Here is a 27458-nt window from a genome sequence, read left to right as displayed (position 1 = left end):
GAAATTGCAGCCCAAGTAAATGCTTCACAGAGTTCAAGTAACAGACACATCTCAACATCAACTGTTCAAAGGAGACTGTGTGAATCAGGCCTTCATMGTCGAATTGCTGCGAAGAAACAACTACTAAAGGACTCCAATAAGAAGAGACTTGCTTCTGCCAAGAAACACGAGCAATGGACATTAGACCTGTGGAAATCTGTGCTTTGGTCTGATGAGTCCAAATGTGAGATTTTTGGTTACAACTGCAATGCCTTTGTGAGAAGGAGAGTAGGTGAATGGATGATCACCGCATTGTGTGGTTCCCACCGTGAAGCATCAAGGAGGTGGTGTGATGGTGTTGGGGTACTTGTTGGTGACACTGTCAGTGATTTTATTTAGAATTCAAGGCACACTTAACCAGCATAGCTACCACAGAATTCTYCAGKGATACGCCATCCCATCTGGTTTGCGCTTAGTTGGACTATCATTTGTTTTTCACACAGGACAATGACCCAACACACCTCCAGGCTGTGTAAGGGCTATTTGACCAAGAAGGAGAGTGATGGAGTGCTGCATCAGATGACCTGGCCTCCACAATCAATGAAATGTATTTTTAAAGCCCTTCTTACGTCAGCTGATGTCACAAAGTGCTGTACAGAACCCATCCTAAAACCACAAACAGCAAGCAATGCAGGTGTAGAAGTACGGTGTCTAGGAAAAACTCCCTAGAGAGGCCAAGGCCAAGGAAGAAATCTAGAGAGGAACCAGGCTATGACGGGTGGCCAGTCCTCTTCTGGCTGTGCCGGGTGGAGATTATAACAGAACATGGCCAAGATGTTCAAATGTTCATAGATGACCAGCAGGGTCAAATAATAATAATCACAGTGGTTGTAGAGGGTGCAACAGGTCAGCACCTCAGGAGTAAATGTCAGTTGGCTTTTCATAGCCGATCATTCAGAATATCTCTACCGCACCTGCTGTCTCTAGAGAGTTGAAAACAGCAGGTCTGGGACAAGGTAGCACGTCTGGTGAACAGGTCAGGGTTCCATAGCTGCAGGCAGAACAGTTCAAACTGAAGCAGCAGCACGACCAGGTGGACTGGGGACAGCAAGGAGTCATCAGACCAGGTAGTCCTGAGGCATGGTCGTAGGGCTCAGGTCCTCAGAGAGAGAGAGAGAGAGAGAGAGAGCATACTTAAATTCACACAGGACACCGGATAAGACAGGACAAATACTCCAGATATAACAGACTGACCCACAAACTATTGCAGCATAAATACTGGAGGCTGAGACAGGAGAGGTCGGGAGACACTGTGGCCCTGTCCGATCCCCCGGACAGGGCCTAACAGGCAGGATATAACCCCACCCACTTTGCCAAAGCACAGCCCCCATACCACTAGAGGGATATCTTCAACCACCAACTTACTATCCTGAGACAAGGCCGAGTATAGCCCACGAAGATCTCGAACTCGATGGGGGGGCGCCAACCCGGACAGGAAGATCACGTCAGGAAGATCACGTCAGTGACTCAACCCACTCAAGTGACGCACCCCTCCTAGGGACGGCATGGAAGGGCACCAGTAAGCCAGTGACTCAGCCCCTGTAATAGGGTTTGAGGCAAAGAATCCCAGTGGAGAGAGGGAACCGGCCAGGCAGAGACAGCAAGGGCGGTTCGTTGCTCCAGTGCCTTTCCGTTCACCTTCACACTCCTGGGCCAGACTAGACTCAATAATCGGACCTACTGAAGAGATGAGTCTTCAATAAGGACTTTGAGGTCGAGACCGAGTCTGCGTCTCTCACATGGATAGGCAGACCATTCCATAAAATGGAGCTCTATAGGAGAGAGCCCTGCCTCCAGCTGTTTGCTTAGAAATTCTAGGGACAGTAAGGAGGCCTGCYTCTTGTGACCGTAGCGTACGCGTAGGTATGTACGGCAGGACCAAATCGGAAAGGTTGGTAGGAGCAAGCCCATGTAATGCTTTGTAGGTTAGCAGTAAAACCTTGAAATCAGCCCTAGCCTTAACAGGAAGCCAGTGTAGAAAGGCTAGCACTGGAGTAATATAATCAAATTCTTTGGTTCTAGTCAAGATTCTAGCAGCCGTGTTTATCACTAATTGAAGTTTTTTTAGTGCTTTATCCGGGTAGCCGGAAAGTAGAGCATTGCAGTAGTCTAACCTAGAAGTGACAAAAGCACAGATACGTTTTTCTGCATTTTTTGAAAAAGTTTATGATTTTTGCAATGTTACGTAGATGGAAAAAGAGGTCCTTCACAGTTCTATTTGAGACAACTGTACAACCATCAAGATTAATTGTCAGATTCAACAGAAGATCACTTTGTTTCTTGGGACCTAGAACTAGCATCTCTGTTTTGTCCAAGTTTAAAAGTAGAACATTTGCCGCCATCCACTTCCTTATGTCTGAAACACAAGCTTCCAGGGAGGGAYATTTTGGTGCTTCACCATGTTTCATCAATGTACAGCTGTGTGTCGTTTGTATTAGAGGTCGACCGATTAATTGGAATGGCCGATTAATTAGGGCCGATTTTCAAGTTTTCATGACAATCGGAAATCGGTCATTTTGGACGCCTTTTTATTTTTTTATTTTTTTTTGTACACCTTTATTTAACTAGGCAAGTCAGTTAAGAACAAATTCTTATTTTCAATGACGGCCTAGGAACGGTGGGTTAACTGCCTTGTTCAGGGGCAGAACGACATATTTTTACCTTGTCAGCTCAGGGATTCAATCTTGCAACCTTACGGTTAAACTAGTCCAACGCTCTAACCACCTGCCTCACGAGGAGCCCGCCTTTTACGCGAATGCAGTAAGAAGCCAAGGTAAGTTGCTAGCTAGCATTAAACTTATCTTATAAAAAACAATCAATCAATCATAATTACTAGTTATAACTACACATGGTTGATGATATTACTAGTTTATCTAGCGTGTCCTGCGTTGCATATAATCGATGCAGTGCGCATTCGCGAAAAAGGACTGTCGTTGCTCCAACATGTACCTAACCATAAACATCAATGCCTTTCTTAAAATCAATACACAGAAGTATATACTTTTAAACCTGCATATTTAGCTATAAGAAATCCAGGTTAGCAGGCAATATTAACCAGGTGAAATTGTCACTTCTCTTGCGTTCATTGCACGCAGAGTCAGGGTATATGCAACAGTTTGGGCTGCCTGGCTCATTGCGAACTAATTTGCCAGAATTTTATGTAATTATGACATAACATTGAAGGTTGTGCAATGTAACAGAAATAGTTAGACTTATGGATGCCACCCGTTAGATAAAATACGGAACGMTTCCGTATTTCACTGAAAGAATAAATGTGTTGTTTTCGAGATGATAGTTTCCGGATTCGACCATATTAATGGCCTAAGGCTCGTATTTCTGTGTGTTATTATGTTATAATTAAGTCTATGATTTGATAGAGCAGTCTGACTGAGCGATGGTAGGCACCAGCAGGCTCGTAAGCATTCATTCAAACAGCACTTTTGTGCGTTTTGCCAGCAGCTCTTCGCAATGCTTCAAGCATTGCGCTGTTTATGACTTCAAGCCTATCAACTCCCGAGATTAGGCTGGTGTAACCGATGTGAAAATGGCATTAAGCTAGTTAGCGGCGTGCACGCTAATAGCGGTTTCAAACATCACTCGCTCTGAGACTTGGAGTAGTGTCCCTTGCTCTGCATGGGTAACGCTGCTTCGAGGGTGGCTGTTGTTGATGTGTTCCTGGTTCGAGCCCAGGTAGCGCGAGGAGAGGGATGGAAGCTATACTGTTACACTGGCAATACTAAAGTGCCTATAAGAACATCCAATAGTCAAAGGTATATGAAATACAAATGGTATAGAGAGAAATAGTCCATATTTCTATAATAACTACAACCTAAAACTCTTACCTGGGAATATTGAAGACTCATGTTAAAAGGAACCACCAGCTTTTCATATTTCTCATGTTCTGAGCAGGAACTTAAACGTTAGCTTTCTTACATGGCACATATTGCACTTTTACTTTCTTCTCCAACACTCTTTGTTTTGCATTATTTAAACCAAATTGAACATGTTTTCATTTTATTTGAGGCTAAATTGATTATTTGATGTATTATATTAAGTTAAAATAGTGTTCATTCAGTTGTTGTTGTAATTGTCTATTATTACAAATAAATAAATAAAATCGTCAGATTAATCGGTATCAGCTTTTTTGGTCCTCCCATAATCGGTATCGGCGTTGAAAAATCATAATCGGTCAACCTCTAGTTCGTATAGCAGTGAAAGTTACCATTATGTTTCCGATTGGCATCCCCAAGAGGTAAAATATATAGTGAAAACAATAGTGGTCCTAAAACGGAGCCTTGAGGAACACCGAAATGTAAGTTGATTTGTCAGAGGACAAACCATCCACAGAGACAAACTGATATCTTTCCGACAGATAAGATCTGAACCAGGCCAGAACTTGTCCGTGCAGACCAATTTTGTGTTTCCAATCTCTCCAAAAGAATGTGGTGATCGATGGTATCAAAAGCAGCACTGAGGTCTAGGAGCACGAGGACAGATGCAGAGCCTCAGCAGAGCCTGAAGCCATTAAAAGGTCATTTACCACCTTCACAAGTATGGTCTCAGTGCTATGATGGGGTCTAAAACCAGACTGGACCGTTTTGTATACATTGTTTGTCTTCAGGAAGGCAGTGAGAATGCTGCACAACAGCCTTTTCTAACATTTTTGAGAGGAATGGGAGAAATAACTCAAATAACTTGAAATAACTCAATTAAATAGTAGCTTTGCTTAACCTAGCCATAGCTCAAAATGACAGTAACAGGGTAGTACTCCAACGGTTACTCTGTGCCAAGTCTGCCATTTTAACCCACTAGAGAGGAGGCAAGAGTGGGGTCTTCTGTTGGGTGTAAGCTTGCTTGAATAAAACAATTCGATTTTTAGTTTTTTATATTTTCTGGGTCAAGGTTTGGCTTTTTCAAGAGAGGCTTTATTACTGCCACTTTTAGTGAGTTTGGTACACATCCGGTGGATAGGGAGCCGTTTATTATGTTCAACATAGGAGGGCCAAGCACAGGAAGCAGCTCTTTCAGTAGTTTAGTTGGAATAGGGTKCAGTATGCAGCTTGAAGGMTTAGAGGCCATGATTATTTTCATCAATGTGTCAAGAGATGTTTAGCATTAAAAAACTTGAGTGTCTCCCTTGAGAGACTCAGGACAACTGAGCTTTGGAGYAATACGCAGATTTAAAGAGGAGTCCGTAATTTGCTTTCAAATGATCATGATCTTTTCATCAAAAAAGTTCATGAATTTATCACTGCTGAAGTGAAAGCCATCCTCTCTTGGGGAATGCTGCTTTTTAGTTAGCTTTGCGACAGTATCAAAAATACATTTTGGATTGTTCTTATTTTCCTCAATTAAGTTGGAAAAATAGGATGATTGAGCAGCAGTGAGGGCTCTTCGATTCTGCACGGTACTGTCTTTCCAAGCTAATCGGAAGACTTCCAGTTTGGTGTAGCGCCATTTCATTCCAATTTTCTGGAAGCTTCCTTCAGGGCTCGGGTATTGTTCTGTATACCAGGAAGCTAGATTCTTATGACAAATGTTTTTGTTTTTAGGAGTGCGACTGCATCTACGGTGTTACGCAAGGTTTAAATTGAGTTCCTCAGTTAGGTGTTAACTTAATGTTGGTCTCTCGACGTCGTTGGGTTGGTGGAGGGAGTCTGAAGGGCATCTAGGAATCTTGGGTGTCCGAGAATTTATAGCACGGCTTTTGATGATCTTTGGTTGGGTCTGAGCAGATTATTTGTTGCGATTGCAAACGTAATAAAATGGTCGTCCGGTAGTCCAGGATTATGAGGAAAAACATTAAGATCCACAACATTTATTCCACGGCACAAAACTTTGGTCCAGAGTATGACTATGGCAGTGAGTAGGTCCGGAGACATGTTGGACAAAACCCACTGAGTCGATGATGGCTCCGAAAGCCATTTGGAGTGGGTCTGTGACTTTTCCATGTGAATATTAAAGTCACAACAAAATTGAATATTATCTGCCATGACTACAAGATCCGGTAGGAATTCAGGGAACTCAGTGAGGAACGCTGTATACGGGCCCAGGAGGCCTGTAAACAGTAGCTATAAACTGATTGATTAGGCTGCGTAGATTTCATGACTAGAAGCTCAAAAGACGAAAACAGTCGTTTTTTAAATATAAATTTGCTATCGTAAATGTTAGCAACACCTCCGCCTTTGCGGGATGCYCAGGCAATATGGTCACTAGTGTAACCAGGWGGWGAGGCCTCATTTAACACAGTAAATTCATCAYGCTTAAGCCATGTTTCAGTCAGGCCAATCACATCAAGATTGTGATCAGTGATTAGTTCATTGACTATAACTGACTTTGAAGTGAGGGATCTAACATTAAGTAGCCCTATTTTGAGATGTGAGATATCACAATCTCTTTCAATAATGACAGGAATGGAGGTCTTTATTCCAGTGAGATTGCTAAAACGAACACTGCCATGTTTAATTTTGCCCAACCTAGYTRGAGGCACAGACACAGTCTCAATGGGGATAGCTGAGCTGACTACACTGACTGTGCTAGTGGCAGACTCCACTAAGCTGGCAGGCTGGCTAACAGCCTGCTGCCTGGTCTGCACRKTATATRWTTGTGGAGCTAGTGGAGTTAGAGCCCTGTCTATGTTGGTAGATAAGATGAGAGCACCCCTCCAGCTAGGGTGAAGTCCGTCACTCCTCAGCAGGCCAGGCTTGGTCCTGTTTGTGGGTGAGTCCCAGAAAGCGGGCCAATTATCTACAATTTATTTTCTCAAAAATCTTTTGGGAGGGGCATAAAACTGTTTTCAACCAGCGATTGAGTTGTGAGACTCTGCTGTAGAGCTCATCACTCCCCCTACCTGGGAGGGGGTCAGAGACAATTACAATCACCTGACCTCACCCCAATATAGATGGTTTGGGATGAGTTGGACCGCAGAGTGAAGGAAAAGCAGCCAGTAGGTGTTCAGCATATGTGGGAACTCCTTCAAGACTGTTGGAAAATCATTCCAGGTGGAGCTGGTTGAGAGAATGCCATGAGTGTGCAAAGCTGTCATCAATGCAAAGGGTGGCTAATTTGAAGAATATAAAATATATTTTGATTTGTTTAACACTTTTTTGCTTACTACATGATTCTGTATGTGTTATTTCATAGTTTTGATGTCTTCACTATTATCCTACAATGTAGAAAATAGTAAAAATAAAGAAAAACTCTTGAATGACTAGGTGTGTCCAAATGTTTGACTGGTGCTGTACATTGGAAGTTTTTATGTATTTTCAAATTTCCTATTAAATAGRTATTTACAAATCCATTATTTCAAATACTTGGTTCAAATGCATGGGAGTATTTATTTGTTTTTACACTGTGTGTTTGAGTATTTTTAAATACATGCTAGTACTTTCCCAGTGTATTTCCAAATACATTCCAATATTCAACTACTTATTTTTTATTTGAAAAAACATCAAAATATGTTCTTCCAAATGTCTTTGAAGGTAATTGAAATACCCTAAATAGTATTTGAACGCAGGTCTGTTAAGAGCATAGTTTTTGTTTTTGTCCAGTCTACTATGCTATGTTCTCTGTCAGTGCCAATGTACCTACTCTGTCTACTGAGTTGAGTGGTTTTATACATCTCCCACCTGTTTWCAGAGTTTCACTGTCCAACATTGTTTTTCCTCATCATGTTCTCTCCATCTCCTCCCGTTCACTCTGTCCCTCCCTCTCGCAGCACCCCATCCCGGCTGTGGCTCCGGTGGATGAGGAGGGTTCTGATGGGGAACCCGACCAGGAGGCGGTGCAGAGGTAAGCCTGGGAGGGGCACAGGGACCGGGGGGCTTTGAGGAGTGACTGTAGAAGCGCTAGTGTTCCTGGGTTACTGGGAGTCGAGGTGCAAGTAGGCTGCAGCACTGCTTTCTGCCACCGGGGGACCGGGCCACTTGTTCCGGTGTCTTCTTTCCCCCCTCTCCATCACGCAACTGGCTTTCATTAGGCAATCAATCAACTCTTCTCCAACTTCTACCAAATCTACCTCTCTAAATATCCTCTTAAAATATGTCTATCTCTCTCATTTCAAATTATGCCGCCAAATTATCTCGCCACGGCTTCGCTTACACTAAGCTTGCTCAAACAATCCAATCCTCAAATTGGAACGGGGGGTTGTGGGAATTATCTGATATGTGATTCGTCCTGCCTGAAGGAAGGGGAGGGTGGTTTTGCCCCTTCCCCACGCAAGGGCCAATGAGGACAGAGAGCTGACCAGTGCTGCTTCCTGTCTCCCTCCCCGCGGCCCAGGTACTTGGCGAACCGCTCCAAGCGGCACACGACGCACGCGCTCATGAGCACAGCGCACGGCGCTGAGCCACTGGCAGACTCGCAGAGGCCCCAGGGCTCCCGGCAGAGGGGGTGGGCCCCGGAGCAGCACTGCCGGTGAGGGGCCCCACACTGAGGCTGACAGACACCCCAGGCCAGGGGGGGCATGCTTGGGCCCCAACACACAGGGACAGTAATAGAGATAGGGACACAAGCACTAAGATGCACAGACACACATGCACCCCCTTCACTATGCATGGGCCCCAGCATTCAGCGAGGCAGGGATAGGGGCACGGGAATTTTTAGAGACATTCACTGAGACAAATATTCTCACTTTATAATGAGCTGAAAGTCCACACTGGGGGGGTGTGCATGGTCCCCAGCCAGCACACAGGAGCAGGGACACCAGTGCACCGTGCAGGTTACACTATCACAGTCACCAGCTTGGAGCATACGACATCAGGACTTCTAGTGATCCAGGGGTAGGCTAGGTAACAGAACAGTTATCAGAGCCTTGCACCGGGCTCTGAGATCTCCTGAGCTGCAGGTCAGCCATTGGACAGTCTGTGTTGTGGAGAAGCTGCCGTCTCATTGGATGAAGTCTGTCTGTATCAAGTGTCTCAGAGTAGGAGTGCTGATCGAGGATCAGCTCCCCATCTCATTCATTGTGATCTAAACGGCAAAACTGATCTTAAATCAGCACTCTTACTCTGGGACGCTTGATACATACGGCCGGCAGCTGGTCTTCTGATACTGATTGAACAGTATCAGGAGCTAGCTAGCTATTCTCGATATAGAAAAAAACAAGATGTTTTGGTTTTTTGACTGCAGCTGAAGGACGCTTAGATGTTACAGCCAGATATGGGTTTCTCCAAATGATCCTGTCGATCAGGTCTACGTTTGGATTGGGTATGATGACACAGTGGTGCATTCCTGCTGTGGATCCTGTGTTCACAGCTCTAGGATCAGCTCTGTGTTTACAGTGACATTCTGATGCAGAGAGACCAGAGTAGCTTATGTAAATGTTTTTTTAATTTTTCCATCTGTGTATGACTGTGTGTCTGTGTGCGACTTCACCTCTGTATCCATTTCTGCGACTTCACCTGTGTATTCATTTCTATCTATATGTGGCTCCTGTCTATGCGTCTGGATCTGTGTGTCTGTATGTGTGCGGCTCTGTGCACCTCCCCAGGTCCAGCTACAAGGACTGTAACACCCTGCACTTGCCCATGGAGCGTTTCTCCCCCGTGAGGCGCTTCTCCGATGGGGCCACCACCATCCAGGCCTTTAAGGCCCACCTMGAGAACAGCAGCCTCATCAGGCAGCTCAAACAGGTACTGTACATCCCCAGCTGGCTCTGTACACCCCCACCTGGTGTTGTAAACCTACACCTAGGGCTGTTACCTAGGGTGACCGTATGTATTACCGCAGTCAAATTCCACATGACCGTTTAGTCAAGGTAACTAGGCTTGTTGCACAACATTTCTATAGGCTATGCAACTGTATTCTGAAATATTGCGATATGCCTGGCTTGGCTTCTCTACTTTTCKCAACTCAACAATAATCTGCCCAAATTGCACGCGCTGCCTTTCCTTCTGACTGTAGGCAAAACGATTTTAAACAATCCACAACTTTTTTTTAAAGAAGCAACAATTCCTCTGTGGCCAAATCACTGTTTAGTAGCCTATTTAGAATGATGTTATTTCTTTCTGTATAGACAGGAATAGGCTAATTTGGCAATATAATTGTGGCAATTTAATTAAATTTACTAGCTTTATGGAAGCACTGCCTATGCTAGCATATTAAAAATTTAACTGCATGTAACCTCCATTCGCTATTCGAGTGCAGGCTACGGATGACAAGTTTTCTTTTTGTGGGCTATTCTAAGTCAAAAATAATTCTACAGACTCGCTGGCACGAAAATAGGCATGAATGATCAGTTCCCAYAGAAAATTGCAGCGTGGCGCAAAGTTCTATACCCACACTTCAAGGAGAATAGATTAAAAGGGAAACGTGTAGCTCTTGTAGTCGATAAACTGTATTGATTACCAAATGTTCCAAGACACGAAGACGGTAATTCTAAATATTACAAAGTTCCCATAGAGGAGTCGAATAATGGAACACCCAATACTATCCATGGTAGGGATTGTAATCACAAAATATATAAAATATATRGGAAAACAATAAAATACAACAATTGATAAAGAAATAAACCACAACTACACTATACCATTCAAGATGGTAGGGAATGTTGTAAATAATTAGTATTCGACTTTCTATTTATAGTATTTTATAAATAGATAAGACAGCATTAGACAAAAGGATAATTAGCTAAATAATACATCTCCAAATAGAAGGAACTGGAACACAAAAGTACTCAAACAGAGGACATAGAAGGCACAGTATGTGGGTGTATTGTGATGGAAGGGGGGGTGTGTGTTTTTGTGTTTGGGAAAAGTGTGTTAAGTGAGTGAAAAAAGGAAATGGTTGCAAATCCCAGAGCCCATGTGTGTCTGCGAGCAGGGGTTGTGAGAGAGAGCTTTCAATCTTGTGCAGATATAGGATAAACATTGTAAAACAAATTATAAATTTGATGAGACGGTCCCCAACCCTATATTCTAGACACCCACCTGTGCGACCCATACACTAAGGAGAAGTCCTTATCTGTTGCTTGGGCCTACTGTAACTAGCCTATACGCATCCAAAAGAGAATGCGGTCGGAGACCCACTAAAGCAGCACCGCCCCTGCTCTCTGATGGGTGAGCATAATATACAAAGAATTTCTCCATCAGCTAGGACTTGACATTGGTTCATCAAATGTCCCCATTTTTGCATGCCTTCTCAAACAGCTGCAACTGTATTTGCATTTGCACGTCAAGTCCTTTCTTGAGTTGGGCTGGAGGATGGAGCGACTGGAACAACATCTGAGCTTGTGGTGTTTGTGGAGGAAAGGGTGGAAAAGTGGAGAACAATRGGAGGTRAACTTAATAGCAATGCAAATATCATGGTACAGCTATATGGACACTCAATCACTATGGTACTTTTTAATGGTAAGTTTACAAACATATATTATGATACAAGTTGCAAATTCAATTTATCTCATTATGGTAAATTGTGAAATAAGTATAGCCAATTATAATTGTAATGTCTTAGCAGATAATAAGAAAAGACTATCAGTATTTACCTGGATAAAAGAAAAMGAATATAATATCTATTAACAGGAAACTCATTCAACAATTTGGACAGGGGGATATATTTCTTCCATGGGCAAAGAAACTCAAAAGGGTTGATGATCTTAATAAACATTCATTTTGATATGAATCTGCAAATTGTACAAACAGATCCTCAAGGATGTCATAAGGTGAATGCACCAATTTGTAAGTCGCTCTGGATAAGAGCGTCTGCTAAATGACTTAAATGTAATGTAAATGTAAGGTAGATGGGTGATTTTAAATATGTTATTGGACCATAAACAGATTTGGCTCATTAATATATACGGTCTAAATAATGGTGATCCATGCTTCTTTGAAAATATATATAATAATTTATCAAACCTACAAGCAATACAATGGTGGTAAATTATAAACTGGATCTTAAAGAAATCGCACTACAAACTATCACCCTCATGCACTTAAGGAAATCACCAATGTCATTGATATATTGGAACTAGTGGAAATATGGAGGCTTAAATATCCTGACCTAGTGAGATATACATGGCGGAGGCTCAATCAAGCTAGTCATCTTGACTACTTTCTTATGTCATTCTRGCTGGCACCCAAAGTTTTTAAAAAGTGTTGAGAGGGGACAGAATGCAGTCGGACCATCAAATCATTTTCATATACATTACTCGTACAGAATTCCCACATGGGCGAGAGTATTGGAAATTGAATCAAAGCCTATTGAATGATAACTTGTTTTTTTTAGCTAAGACAGAATAATTTAGAACTGACTTTTTCAGACATAACATAGGTATAGCAGGTCCCCTTATTGTATGGGACACTTTTAAATGTGCCTTTAGAGGCCATGCAATTCAGTACTCATCTCTAAAACAAAGCAATTTAGGTAAAAAGAGCCCATTATAACAAAGGAAGTATGACTAACAATACAGATAGATAGCAATAATAACTGTAACATAGAGGCACAGAATAAGTGAGAGGAAAAACAAAAAGAAATGGAAGAACTTATTCAAGAAAAATCGAGTGTAATATATTATAAAAATAAAGCGACCTGGATGTAATATTGGAAAAATGCACCAAATAATTTTAAAAATCTTCAACATAGAAATGCTACCAAAAATWATTTACTGAAACTTCACCTAACAATATTTTGAGAGGAAGCAAAGTCCTTTTAAAGTATGTTTTCGTTTGTCTCCTCCYTCTCCACTAACCTAAGTTAATTGTATGTATTTGTTTTCTATTAATAATGTAAAATTAACAGCTGTACCGAAAGGCTCATGTGAAGGCCAAATTACAGAGGAGGAACRTRTTGATGCAATTAAAGCCTTTAAGTCTGGGAAAACTCCAGGGCAGAATGGCACACCAGTGGAGGMYTACCAAACCTTTTTTGATATACTCAGAGGACCATTATTAGCATGTTTTTTAACCACTCCTATAAAAATAGTAGATTATCAGATACTCAACAAGAAAGTCTGATTTTCCTTATTACTGAAACAGAATCCAAGTGGTAAGTATAAAGATCCAGTCCGTTTAAAAAATGTGAGTTTCCTTACACTTCCGTGTTGTGATGCAAAAATTCTAGCATTGTGCATAGAAGTAAAAAMGTATTGTCGGACATTATTAATCCTAATCAGACAGGTGATTTACATGGACTTTACATGGACATTGGAGATATAATTACTASAAACAATAAAACACTATYAAYAATCTGGGAAACCAGGCCTGGTATTTATAGCTGCCTTTGAAAAGGCTTTTGATGAAGTACGATTGGAATTTACAGTGCATTTGGAAAGTATTCAGACCCCTTTATTTTTTCCACATTTTCTTACGTTAGTTTTTTTACTTTATCAACCTACACACAATACCCCATAATGACAAATCAAAAACAGGGTTTTAATATTTTTGTAATTTTATTGAAAACTGAAATATCATATTTACATAAGTATTCAGYCACTTTACTCAGTACTTTGTTGAAGCAKCTTTGGCAGKGATTACAGCCTCAAGTCTTCTTGMGTYTGACGCTACAAGCTTGGCACACTTGTATTTGGGGTGTTTCTCCCTTTRRRRMSKYYWRCRRRRKAYSRRRMMRKYGMTTMYWTMGSRMSKKKYSRWWTTTRKYGMTTRRRCKAAYYWMTTWYYWRKWMMTRKAYMRRMSGCTCTGGCTGGGCCACTCAAGGACATTTGAGACTTGAGTGGCAAAACACCAGTCTCAATGTCAACTGTGAAGAGGCGACTCTGGGATGCTGGCCTTCTATGCAGAGTTCCTCTGTCCAGTGTCTGTGTTCTTTTGCCCATCTTAATATTTTATTTTGATTGGCCTGTCTGAGATATGGCTTTTTCTTTGCAACTCTGCCTAGAAGGCCAGCATCCCGGAGTCGTATCTTCACTGTTGACGTTGGGACTGGTGTTTTGCGGGTACTATTTAATGAAGCTGCCAGTTGAGGACTTGTGAGGCGTCTGTTTCTCAAACTAGACACACTAATGTACTTGCCCTCTTGCTCAGTTGTGCACTGGGGCTATTCTGGTTAGGGCCAGTTTGTGCTGTTCTGTGAAGGGAGTAGTACACACCGTTGTACGAGATCTTCAGTTTCTTGTCAATTTATCGCATAGAGTAGCCTTCATTTCTCAGAACAAGAATAGACTGACGAGTTTCCGAAGAAAATATTTGTTTCTAGACATTTTGAGCCTGTAATCAAACCCACAAATGCTTATGCACCAGATACTCAACCAGTCTAAAGAAGGACAGTTCTATTGCTTCTTTAAACAGACAACAGTTTTCAGCTGTGCTAACATACTTGCAAAATAGTTTTCTAATGATCAATTAGCCTTTTAAAATGATAAACTTGGATTAACTAACACAAATGATAAACTTGGATTAGCTAACACGACGTGCCATTGGAACATAGGAGTGATGGTTGCTGATAATGGGCCTCTGTACGCCTATGTAGATATTCCTTTAAGAATCTGCCGTTTCCAGCTACAATAGTCATTTTCAACATTTAACAATGTCTACACTGTATTTCAGATCAATGTTATGTTATTTTAATGGACAAGAAAATSTGGTTTCTTTCAAAAACAAGGACATTTCTAAGTGGCCCCAAACTTTTGAACGATAGTGTGTTTGGGGGATACAACCATCCCAGCTCTGCAGATTTTGCAGTGAAGAGACAGGATCATTTGTTTTGGTACTGTCCATATGTAGCTTGTTTTTGGTCGCAGGTCCAGGAATGGCTGAAGAATTGCACATTTACCTGGAGCTAGCTGTGCAGATAGCACTACTGGGTGATTTGAAAAGTCATAGTCAATCGATCAATTATATAATAATACTTTTGGCAAAAAATGTATCTTTAATTTACAGTTGGTCAAACTATGAGAATAGAAATGTTCAGGACTTTTGTGAAACAGCACAGTATAAAAATATATGGCAAACTGAAATCCAATATATTAGTAGGCTATATGTAAAGACCAGATTACATTGAGTAGTCTGATGGGTGAGAATATTGTCAAGTGCTTGTCAAATTGTGAATGAGCGACTGATGAAGTGTGTGCAGCCTGCACAAGAAACTGCGTTTCATGTGACTTAAAACAAAATGTGTCGCATTATGCAGCCCTAGAATGTGTTAAAAATCAGAACATATAGCCTAATGTTTGTATCACACCTAAAGTGGATTTATTGTGATGGTGTAGGCTATATTAAATGGATTTATTAGACTTGTAGATGTTCCAAAGGTCTGCATCAGTGGCMTATAGGCTATGCGTGGAAGCCAGGASATGCTAAACATGTTTGTTAATTACGGTCAATTCCCTGAGACCGACAGTTTACTTACATGACAATCACTGGCTGACAAAATGTCATGAGCMCCACAACCCTACCCCCACCTGGTTTATACGCCCAAACCTAGTACTATAAACCCCCACCTGGTTCTATACACCCCCATTTAATGTGTTTTTCTTTCACGAGAGACTAGTCCTGATTTACCTCTACCTGCAGCTCCTAACCGTAGTCCTGCCTTACCCCGTCCTGCTCCAATGTATCTACCTGCTGCTCCTAAGCATGCATGCATCCTACATCGGTGCCKGTACTGCCCACAACCCCTGGGGCGCAAGTGTGAATGCCACACAAGCCCCCCTTGACGCCATCCACTCACTTTCCATGTACTTCCTCTTAGTTTGTTTTCCTACACAGTGAAGGGACAGACGTGCTGGGTTAGATTTAGATACTGAGCCTCTTTAGACTACATAGATTCAGTGTAGAGTCAGTGTGAACATCTCCACCTGGTATTGTACTGGTGTTTAATGCCTGGCCCCTGACGTCCTCTATCGTCATACCAAACAGTCTGGCCTCACTGGAAAGTCTTTTATTAATGCATTCAGGGAAAAGAGCGGGTCTTACCGTGATTCAATGAATGCCTTTGTCACAATACAACCACTTGCATACGCACGCAGCTAGATAGCTTTCCAAGTGCTCTACTTGTWCCCCTGGAAGTTTTAGGTGGTGTGAAACACATGGACTGGCTCTTAATTGAGATCCCATCGATTTAAATGCCTCTTAATTCTCATTCTGTCACATCCGTGCTGGTCCTTATTTACCCTTCCCACCTGATCCTGCTGGTCTTGCCTTACAATGGAACAGGTAGGTACGGGGTATAACCAGTGTAGAGAGAGGGTGCAGACACTAAAACGCAAGTTGGTTCTTGTTTAGTCTGTATACTTAAAGATCCCTCTCTCCCATCCATCTTTTTGTCCAGGAACCATACCATTTTAGTTTTCCCAGAAACCAGACATTTTTTTTTCTTCTGCTTTTCATTCAGTATTTTTCCATGTAAAGAACAAGTCATCGATGCACTTTTCCGGCTTCATTTTTCCATCTTTTTTGTCAATTTTTTTTCTCCTACATTTTCTCACCTGCACAACTCCGGGGCTGGCTGAACTATATTGAAATATGTAAAGACAAACGTGTATTTTTTTGCATTGATCTGCGGTCTACAATACTTATTTGGGTAAGCACTGCAGTTCCTAAGCATTGTCCTGCCTTGCCCCGTACGCTTCTGTTTCATTTTATCTTCCTTCTGCACCTAAGCGTGCAGGCAGCAGCCTACAGAAATGTCCATGCTGTAGAAGTGTGAACAAGTTTCCATTGATCTCATCCACTTACTTTTTTTACATTTACATTTAAGTCATTTAGCAGACGCTCTTATCCAGAGCGACTTACAAATTGGAGTTTATGAAGTCAGACACAAGTTTGTGGTGCTATTCCAATGCTGTTTCTGTGTCTAATGGTGAACTCTGATCCTCTGCATTGGTTTTCATATCAGCGGATTTGTTGCATCTTGTAGCCTTAATATAGCTTGGAGGTTTAGGGAAAGCCTGTTGCATAGCACATTCTGCTATAGGAAACCAACAGAGAAACAGAGATAAACACATAGTGTAGCAATGCACACACTGGTAAAGGGGATTAGACCAAATCACAAAAAATAAAATAATAAAATCTATGATACATTTTGTGGTACTTTAACAATACACAGCATTTCCAATGTAAACATGAGGACTGAACATAGTCACTATGTCATACAGTACCAGTCAAAAGTTTAGACACACCTAGTCATTCAAGGGTTTTTCTTTATTTTTACTATTTTCTACATTGTGGAATAATAGTGAAGACATCACAACTATTAAATAACACATATTGAATCATGTAGTAACCAAAAAGTGTTAAAAAATCCAAATATATTTAAGATTCTTCAAAGTAGCCACCCTTGTCCTTGATGACAGCTTTGTACACTCTTGACATTCTCTCAACTAGCTTCATGAGGTAGTCACTTGAGGTAGTCACTCCGAACTTTTGACTGGTACTGTAGATCCAAGTTGGGGGCACCGTGGGGGGTATCTAGAGGTCCCTGGCCAGGGTAGGATGGGTATAGAGGGTTTAATGGCAGGTTGAAGGGGATATTGGGATTGGCCTAGGGTGCTGATGTAACTAGTGGTAATTAGGGGTAATCCCATAGACTCAAGTTTCAATGGTGACGTGGTCGGAGTAAACACGCGGCTGCTGGGTCACGGGGGTGAGTCAAACCAAAACAAGCTGCTGTTGATGTTGACGGCACCTCTGCCCTCGGTCAGAGCTAGAGTTATCTCGGCACCCAAAACCACATCAGCTATCTTTGTGCCAGATCTGTTTGTGCTATCATGTCAACTCTTTGRCATGCCAAAAGGATAGGCCAAGCAGATCTGGGACCAGGCTAGATATCAGCTAATCGATTTAACAGTTTAATGTCAAGGCTGTGATGAGAGGTGGCGGAGGGATCTCCAAGGTCATTGTAACAGTGCACAACAAAGCAATAGCGAAAATAAACATTTGACAATACAGGACCGGTCTGTATTATGGAGTCAACAGCGATTTTAGAAATGTAAGGATGGACAACATGCCTTATATACAAACCTTATGGACTCTGAAATGTATTCAATTAAATTCAAAAAGCTTTATTGTCCATCAAATGTACATAAGAAGGAAATGGTCTTTTGACATCAAATCTTATTTGCCACATTCGACAAATACAACGGGTGTAGACCTTACTGTAAAATGCTTACTTAACTCTTATTTTTCGTAATACTGCATTCATTGTTGGTTAAGAAAATATTTACTAAATAAACGAAAGTAAAAGAGCAACAATAAAATAGCAGTAACGAGGCTATATACAGGGGGTACCGGTACCAAGTCAATTGTGTGGGTGTACAGATTAGTCGAGGTAATATGTAAAGTTGTAGTCGGAAGTTTACATACACCTTAGCCAAATACATTTAAACTCAGTTTTTCACAATCCCTGACATTTAATCCTAGTAAAAATGCCCTGTCTTAGGTCAGTTAGGATCACCACTTTATTTTAAGAATGTGAAATGTCAGAATAATAGTAGAGAGAATGATTTATTTCAGRTTTTATTTCTTTCATCACATTCCCAGTGGGTCAGAAGTTTACATACACTCAATTAGTATTTGGTAGCATTGCCTTTTTAAATTGATTCACTTGGGTCAAACGTTTTGGGTAGCCTTCCACAACCTTCCCACAATAAGTTGGGTGAATTTGGCCCATTCCTCCTGACAGAGCTGGTGTAACTGAGTGAGATTTGTAGGCCTCTGCTCGCACACTCTTTTTCAGTTCTGCCCACAAATGTTCTATAGGATCGAGGTCAGGGCTTTGTGATGGCCACTCCAATACCTTGACTTTGTTGTCCTTAAGCCAAACTATAGTTTAATTAACAAGACATTTGTGGAGGAGTTGAAAAACGAGTTTTAATYACTCCAACCTAAGTGCATGTAAACTTCCGACTTCAACTGTACATGTAGGTAGGGGTAAAGTGACTATGCATAGATAATAAACAGTGAGTAGCAGCAGCATAAACAGGGGGGGTTCAATGCAAGTAGTCCGGGTCGCCATTTGATTAGCTGGTCAGCGGTCTTATGGCTTGGGGGTAAAAGCTGTTAAGAAGCCTTTTGGATCTAGACTTGGATTGATTTGAGTCTCGTTTATCGTTGCATTCTATTATCATTGGATGGGGGTATTCTGAGTGAAAGTGACAGAAAATAATGCTATTCCTTATATTTCGGGTGCCACTGTCTTTCTTTGTGTGGTCTCTAACGACAATATGTTTGTGTGTTTGTGCGCGTATGTGTACCAGGAGTGTGAGCAGCTGCAGAAGATGTACGCTAACCCCCAGGACGAGAGGCTGCTTGAGCATACACAACAACAGCATTTCCTGTACCAGCAGGAGCAGCAGATTCTACACCAGCAGATACAGGTCACTGTGACACACACTGACAGACATGGACACACACACACACACACACACACAGAGAGAACGACACGCACACTGCATGGTTTGTATCAGCGGGAGCAGCGTTTTCTACACTAGCAGATGCAAGTCACTATGACCCTAGCCTAGACATTTCTGTCCCCATCTCTTCTCTCTCTGAAAGACACTCGCACACCATGAAATGCAGGTCGATGTGACACAAATACAGTAAACACATGCCATGATGTGTTCCTAAATAGTTTTTCCATTATCTGTATCTTTCTCCACCTTCTGCAGGCCCTGTCTTTGGGACACGGAGAGTGCCAGCCCAGTCACCTTACCCACCAGCTCCAGAGGTGAGAACACCACACACACAACAACTCTGAGCGAGAGACTAATGATAATCATTGGTGACTAAAAACAAGCGTTTATTTTTAGACACATAGMTTCAAAATAACACACTCAATGGCAATAGTCTGCTAAACACATGTAATYTAGCTCAGAGAAGCCAGGCTTTTGTGTCGCTCTATTAATTTGAGTGTTATTTACATCCCTGTTTGTTCTCTCCCTWCCCTTAGGTTGCGTATCCAGCAATCCAGCCCACCGCCTACACATCCCAGCAACCACTTGTTCAGACAGCCCAATCAGAGTCCCCCTCCAACAGCGATGATGCAGGGCCATGGTGAGTTCTAACTCCACCCCTTAGCCTTACTTGTCTTTCTTTATTGGACTAAAGGACGGAATGATCTGTCAATATGACTAAATTGTTAATGATCCCTTATTAGGACAAAGTGATGGTTGAAATAACCCGTTTGTAGGTACAGTAGCTCTCTTCTGACTGACTGATCTCTCCCTCCTTCCCACAGGTGTGCCATCAGCGGTTCAGTACCAGCACGGCCCCGCCCTCTATCAGCCCTCCAGCGGGAGTCCTCCCCCTTGCGGCCTGCGCCCCGTCACCCTGCCTCCCCAGCAGCAGCAGCCCTGCTCCTCCTCCCGTGGCGGGGGTGTACCCATGCCCCAYCAGCAGGTGACTATCCAGGTGCAGGAGGTAGAGCTGGGAGGGGGCGGGGCCCAACAGCGCCAGCAGCATGCCTTCCTTTCCACGCCGTGCGCCCACCGGGTCCTGGGGAAGCAGCTGAGTGCAGACAACGCCGAGACCCACAGGTGACCCTCACACCGCTGCTCACTTTGCGCCTGACCCACCCGGCATGCGTTTTTCCCTTTGCACATCTTTTTCTGCCAGCACTTTTCTTCAACTTTCATGTTCTTCAATTCTGTGTCTTGGACTTTCTCGCATGTCCTCACTCTGTGAATTCTTCGATTTCATTTTCCCCCCACCTTCTTTATATTTTTTGTTTTCATAATGTTCAGTTATTGTAGATTTCAGTCTCTCATACCTCAGTCAACCCTAGGAAGCCATGTTCCTGAAGCCAAAAACTCACTCATAGTATAGTTTTATAAACCGTATTGCCCGTGGCACCCTATTCCCTATATGGTGAACTACTTTAGACCATGTTCCCTGATCAAAGTACTCTATATAACAGGGGTGTCAAACATATGGGCCCGTCAGCCCATTCAATCCGTCCCTTTTGAAAACAATCTAGACAGTCAGGGATCATAAAAAATCCCATAAGAGATGGATAGATGCTTATGTTATGTTTTGCACATTTTGACTGTGAGGAAATATAACCAACGTTAGGTGTGGCCCTCGGGACCCTGGAAGACTGAACGCGACCCGTGGGGTAAATTCTTTGGACACCCCTGCTATTCAGGGACACACAGTCTTACACCTGATAGGTTAGTGGATTTCAGACAAATCCTTGTGGGTTTTTACATTGAGAAATACCGTTGTTACTAAAGTTTATTGATAACCCAAAACAACGTACTTGGCTGAAGAAGAGGACGACGTCACCACTGAATCCTCCACTGAGATTGGCTGACTAAAATGGACGTAGGTGGTGGGATGACTGCTAACGGTAGTAGTGTCACCATACTGTAGGAGCTAGCTCTGCACCTACCAGTCTGTTGTATTTAGCCAAGCTTGGCAGTTACCTCATCCTTTGATTTTCTTGTCATTTCCTCTGGAAAAGCAACAACATTTATGTGTATTTGACTGCTTGTACACCCCTCAGTGGCCTTGTGACCTTTAAAACCGTAAGGGTTTCTGTGCTGATTTTGACCCATAATAGCGGGTCATAGTGCTGTAGTTAAGTGTAGAAGAACATGTAGAACTGTATTGTCATTGTATCACGTAGACATATTTGTGTTTTGTGACACTCCTCTCACACTGTTCATAAATAACTCCTTTCAGTTTTATACTACTAATAATAACTGTCATGTATTTCTTGTATTCTTCCTTAATCCAGAATACTATCTCAATGGTGTATTAGTTTTTTTCCTCGAAGAACTCTCTCAGTATTTGCTAGAGTTTGTGTTGGATGGTACATTTGGTTGCAAGTGGCATTAGCTGACTTCTCCCTCTCTTCCCTGGTCCCTCACTCCCCAGTCGCAGCCTCGGACGGTTCAACACATACGACCAGGCCGCCTTCAACAACCCCCATCTGTTCAGTGAGGGGTCTCGGGCCTCGGGGGTGGTGGGGGGCTACAACCCCTACCTCCAGGGGACCTCCCTTAAGGTGCCAGGGATGGAGGGCTACCAGGGTGGGGTGGTTGGTGGCGCTGGAGGCGGGGGCTACGGGAGCCCCTCTGCCCTGCAGCAGGCTCTCCTCTCCCCCACCCCCCTGGAGTACCGGCCCCAGCAGCACGTCACCCCCACCCTACAGGGTCTCCTCCCCCCCCGCCACTCTCTGACGGGCCACGCCGACCCCCGCCTGCCCCCCCAGGACCTGGCCTCCTTACTGAAGAGGCAGAGCCCTCGACCGGCACCCCCCACGCCCCCCAATGTGCCCCAGGACTACGGTGAGATGCTGCTGCGCCAGCTCGGCCAAGGGGAGTCTCTGGAGCCGGGGAGCCCCTACCAACACCTCCTCCAGATCAGGCCCCTAGACGTCCAGCCCCCCAGCCTACCCCACTCTGAGAGCATGGAGGAGGATGACCTGCCACCCGGCTACCATGAGGGCCTCCTGGCCAAGGCCCAAGGCTGTGGGGACGGCCATGACCTGCTGGGCCCCCCCCGGGGAGGGACGCCCCCCTACAACTCCCCCACACACAGACACGGCTACATCAGAAGCACCACCACGACCAGAGGTAATGGCCAAGCAGACTCAACCACAGACGTAGAACCTAGTCATTCTATTTCTGTAGCTTTCACGTCACTGTATGCTAATATTCACATGCATTTTACACGCTCTCCTGCTTCGGTCGCACAAACTACAGTCTACATTGTTAACTTCAGTAATCCCTCGCTCCTTCTCTCCCCCCTTCTAGACACTGAGCATGTTGACTGCAGGACCCAGGGGCAGCAGGTTATGGAGCAGGGCGTGCCTGACCATAACGGAGTGGGCTACTCCACCAGGGGCCCCCAGGGGGACGGCTATCGGCCCCGGGGCCAGCTACAGCGCCACCACACCATCCAGACCAGCGACGACGCCTATGTGAGTTTCTCACGGTGCCATAATGTGCTCTGTTTGGGACCATAGAAATAGAATGTACAGAATTTCTCAGCCTCTTATGTAGATCTCAAAGGATTGGATAGTTTCAATGGATAGGTCTTAGTTTACCTAGCCTATCAGAGTGCACGATGCACTGTGTTGCTCATACCTATCCTTTCAGATCTGTATGGCATGCCTAGGGGTAGGGACTATGGGTTGATTTGGAATAGAACATTGTGTGTTTGTGTGTGTGCATTTATGTACTTAACGTGTCTTTCTGCACCGCTTCAGGACCAGGCCGAGCCCATGACTGGGATGAGCCTATTGGCTGGCAAGGCTCTGAGCTCCGCCCGCATGTCTGACATCCTCAGCCAATCACCTCTGACAGGAAGCCAGCAGCTCCACCAGCGGGAAGAGTCGGGTCAGTGTCATGTACACATACACACACCAAATGGGTTCAAGTGAGTGAAACATGGCAGACTCAGTCTGGTTTAAGTAAAATGTGAACTCTTGAAAATAATTTCTATGACATGACTAATGTATAGTATAATATATGCCATTTTAGCAGATGCTTTTATCCAAAACAACTTACAGTAGTGCGTGCATACATTTTCAATTGGTGGTCCCAAAGGGAATCAAACCCAGAATCCTAGTGTTTTAAATATATATTTTATTGTGAAATACACTGGAGAGGTGCAGTCAAATGTGTTGTTTTACAGGGTCAGCCATAGTAATACGCCGACCCTGGAGCAAATTAGGGTTAAGTGCCTTGCTTAAGAGCACACTGACAGATTTTCACCTTGACGGCTCGGGTATTCGAACCAGCGACCTTTTGGTTATTGACCCAGCGTCCTAACCGCTAGGGTACCTGCCGCCCAACTGAGCCTCGGAGGATCATGCGCATGCCCTCACAATACCCACCAAATACCTGCCTTGAACATGGAGGAGTTCTTCATTCTGAAAGGCTGTGTCTGTGTGTTTTATCCTGGCAGTATGTGACGTGGAGGGAGAGCTCCACGCTGGAGCCTGCTACCCGTCGTCCTGCACCAGCAACATCCTTCATAGCTACAAACCCCCAGACCTGCAGTACAGCATGGAGCAGGCCGGGGTCTAGCACGGGTACGCACATGCACTTCGTCTGCGTCCCAAATGGTGCCCTTTTCCCTGTGTAGTGCACTACTTTTGACCAGGGCCTTTGACCAGCAGTGCACTATATAGGGAATAGGGAGCCATTTTGGACCAACATTACAGTATGACTCTGTTGCGCTACACTCCGTCTACAGTGAGTGAATGTCTTTAGCCAGACTCATGTCAATGATTGTCCATACTGTTGCCACTGTTTGTTAATGCTGTTCTTAGATCAGCTGTCAGTTAGTTAAACCTTAATTTAGCCAGGCAGGTCATTTTTGGCATGATTCTCATTCACAGTACTGACTTTGTTGGTCAAGAGGTGAACATGATAAAGCACAGTACTTGAACTGTTAGTGCTCCTAGTTAGGGGGTATCGAGGGTGAATCTCAATAGTATTACCTTGGTTCCTCACCTCCTCTTCCACCGCCTTCTCTAAGTGCACTGGAGGAGAAGGACTGTGGGGAGGAACCTCAGATCTGGTCTTTCAATGTGTTTTGAGATGAGGGCAAGATGAGGGAAAGACAATTGGGATTCACCCCTAGTGTTAACTCTGTCACTCTGTGTTCTTTCTCTTCTAGGAGCGTGTCCTGTGTATAAAGGTCCACATCAGCCACCTGTGTTGAGCAGCATCACGCCAAACCGCCATTGTCTGTCTGGAGGGGGCACTCTCTGTCAGTCCTGGGGGAGGGCAGGCTGTCTGCAGGCTGCAGTCCGGGGTGGGTGGGAGGGGATTGGCTGGGTGAGGGGAGTGGGTCCAATGCCAGCATTCTGTTCTGCACAGCCATCTAGCAAGCATTGCCATCATTGGCTCTCTCCATTTCTGCTCTTCCATCCGATTGGATAGATTGGGCTCTGCCACCCCCATTCACTTCTTCCTTCCTACCCCCTTGTGGTCCCCCTCCCCCAACTGTTGCCACAGCAACGTACTCATGCGCCTCAATGTCCCAGGCAGTCATACAGGCAAAACATATAGATCACATAAACATACACGTGCAAACACTCAGCCACAAACCCAAAGTATTCACACCAAGTCTGTGCGTGGGGATTCCTGTGAGGTTCTGTCCGCTCCTCCCTCTCCCCTCCACTGTATTCCGGTGGACCATTCCGGAGCGGGCTGTGATCTCAGATCCTATGAGGCTCTCTGTCAGAATGACCCATTACGTTGGGCTTGCGGGGATGGGTTTGGTTCAGGCTCAGGGGTGCTAAAAAAACTAACAATGGAGCTCAGTGACATCGAGGATCGCACAGCACAACCAGCTCTCAGTTTTTTATTTTATTTTCCTGTTCAATCGTTCTTTTTCTTAATTGTTTTTCAAATTAATTTTTACGGCTAATGTTCATCTAGAAGTTATGATCATTATTGTTACTATTATTGTTATTACTGTTTACTGTAAAATAAGTTTTATTGTTATTATGATTATAATGACAATTGTTATTAAAGGAAAAAAAAATGTTCTGTGTTGCAAGGAGGACAACATTTTAGTTTTGATTACTTATGTAATTCTGCACTTTTAGTTCAATGCTATCTTTTATTCTTCTCCCTGTTTACCCTCTCATACTGCCTGTTCCTTTTCTCACTCCCTTGTTCTCTCTTGTTTTATGCCCTTCTCCTCCCCCCCCGTTTTTCATTCCATCCTTCCTCCCTCTTTTTCCACTCCCCATCGCTCCCCTGCCCCCTCTTGTGACAGTGTGGCATTGTGGGTAGTTTTAACTGACATTCTTCCCCTTCCTCCTCTGTACATTGACACCATGTATAGATTGTAATTTCTGTATCACATTTTTGGGGGGAGGTGTTGGGGAGGCATTTTTATATTGTTAATGTTATTTGTATTTTTGGATGTCTTCAGATGTCATATTTCTTTTATTTTTTTATTTTGGGGGTAATATTGAGATTTTTAGCCAAAAGAGTACAGGGAGAAGTCTCCTTCATTGTCATAAAAAAAAAATCGTATTGTTTTATTATTGAGACACTTGAAGAGGAAAGTGATTATTTGTGTTACTTTTTATCATTTCAATCATTGATGCCGTTGTCATTGTTATCGTTCTCTGCTTTTTAGGGGTAGATTTAGCAGGCAAGGGGTTGTAGGGTGGTTCGGTGCTGGGAGTGCAGTAATTGAAATGGAGGGGGAACTGTAATATAGCTGACATATCATCCCCATCATCATCGTAAGACATTTAGAGGTGGAGATAGAAAGACCCCTTCTCCCCTCGCTCCCCCAATCTGCAGTGGTACCCTCCGTCTCTGACCTCGTCGCCACCTTATTGGCTGACACACAATGGACATTGCCTCTCCTCCCGACTCTGGCCCCGCTACGGCCACATCCAAGGAGGAGACTACTACTCTGCACAAGTGCTGCCCCCCTTTTCTATCCCTTTCTCGCTCTCTCATTCCCTCCCTTCGTCACATGATCAGCAAGTGAGACCTTCTCCAGCCCCAATACTAGAATCAGTCCTCCACCTCTTCAGGAGGAGAGAAATGATGAACTGACCATAAACTGAGCGTTCTCGAGTTTTGACCCCAACGCAGTATGTACAGTTCAGATAGTGAGCGTAGGGGTTGGGAGGATGATTCTCCCCCCTATCCTCCCCCTTGTCCGCAAGGACTCCCAGTGCATCATGGTCCAGCGAGGGACTGTGTGTGTGTTGCTGATGAGTGACCACCTCCTCGTTTTCTTCTTCCTTATCTGTTTCTGTCTGACTTCCCTCTCATCGTCTGTAAACCAACTCTCTCCTCGGCACCTGTATCCTATGTTCTCTTTTTCTATCCTTTCATTTTTAAAATTTTATTTTTAGTACAAAAATACTAAAGTGCAACAATGATGATTAAATAGAATTCCAACCAAACTGAGATGAATTAAATAAATATATATAAATAAATAATTTAAAAAGACAATGTGTTTGGGTGATGTTCGATACATTTAAGGAATCTGTATACCACCTGTGTGGAAAGTTTGCTTGTGTTAATGCTTGTCTTTTGCCAGTCTGAATTTCATACTGATTGACTCGATACAAAATATAGAAGTTATTGCAATGCAGTTGCTTGTAGTTGAGGAGCAGACTTAATGATGGTCAAACATGTACACCGACAGCAAACATCTTTATGCACTATAACAGGGTTGCGTTCTATTCCAGTTCAATAAAGTCAATTCAGAAAGTTAACAGGAATTCCCACTGGAATTGGAATTTCAGTTACCTTCCTCAATTGACTGAATTTAAAAATGATCAACCCTGCCATATACTCCAGATTTGACAGTATGTGATACATGGGGCATAAACCTGAAATCCTCCTGGGTAAGAAGAATAACTCCACTAGTTGTATTTGTCAGATTTAAGGAAAGGACCTCTTTGCCACTGACACAGGAGCACTGTAGGGATGAATGGGGATCATTGTGTAAGCTATTGATCTACATCCCTCTACCTCGGTGCTGCAGTGCTCTGTGATCATCTTCTTTGGTCTGTCTGTAGAGCTGCACTG

General features: G+C 43.5%; 1 protein-coding gene across 4 annotated transcripts in view; it reads left to right on the top strand.

The window, feature by feature from the left end:
- The window catches only part of LOC111949914 (serine/threonine-protein kinase SIK3 homolog), a 55834-nt gene extending 28958 nt beyond the window's left edge, over nucleotides 1–26876 (top strand). The window contains exons 14-25 of one of the 4 annotated variants that reach the window (XM_023967255.2): nucleotides 7757–7830; nucleotides 8320–8454; nucleotides 9530–9671; nucleotides 19188–19307; nucleotides 19599–19657; nucleotides 19880–19983; nucleotides 20168–20465; nucleotides 21808–22508; nucleotides 22689–22855; nucleotides 23144–23273; nucleotides 23845–23971; nucleotides 24562–26876. In XM_023967255.2, the coding sequence (XP_023823023.1) occupies nucleotides 7757–7830; nucleotides 8320–8454; nucleotides 9530–9671; nucleotides 19188–19307; nucleotides 19599–19657; nucleotides 19880–19983; nucleotides 20168–20465; nucleotides 21808–22508; nucleotides 22689–22855; nucleotides 23144–23273; nucleotides 23845–23966 (2052 nt within the window). In that variant the 3' untranslated portion in view covers nucleotides 23967–23971; nucleotides 24562–26876. Of the gene's footprint in view, nucleotides 1–7756; nucleotides 7831–8319; nucleotides 8455–9529; nucleotides 9674–19180; nucleotides 19308–19598; nucleotides 19658–19879; nucleotides 19984–20167; nucleotides 20466–21807; nucleotides 22509–22688; nucleotides 22856–23143; nucleotides 23274–23844; nucleotides 23972–24561 lie in introns of all 4 variants that reach the window. The other 3 variants (XM_070434031.1, XM_023967257.2, XM_070434032.1) reach the window with 3 other exon arrangements.
- The last annotated feature ends 582 nt before the right edge of the window (nucleotides 26877–27458 follow it).

Source organism: Salvelinus sp. IW2-2015, linkage group LG22 (genome assembly GCF_002910315.2).
Source record: "Salvelinus sp. IW2-2015 linkage group LG22, ASM291031v2, whole genome shotgun sequence".
Classification (NCBI taxonomy): domain Eukaryota; kingdom Metazoa; phylum Chordata; class Actinopteri; order Salmoniformes; family Salmonidae; genus Salvelinus; species Salvelinus sp. IW2-2015.
Note: the sequence above shows the minus strand (reverse complement) of the source record. Positions and strands in the feature narration are given on the sequence as shown.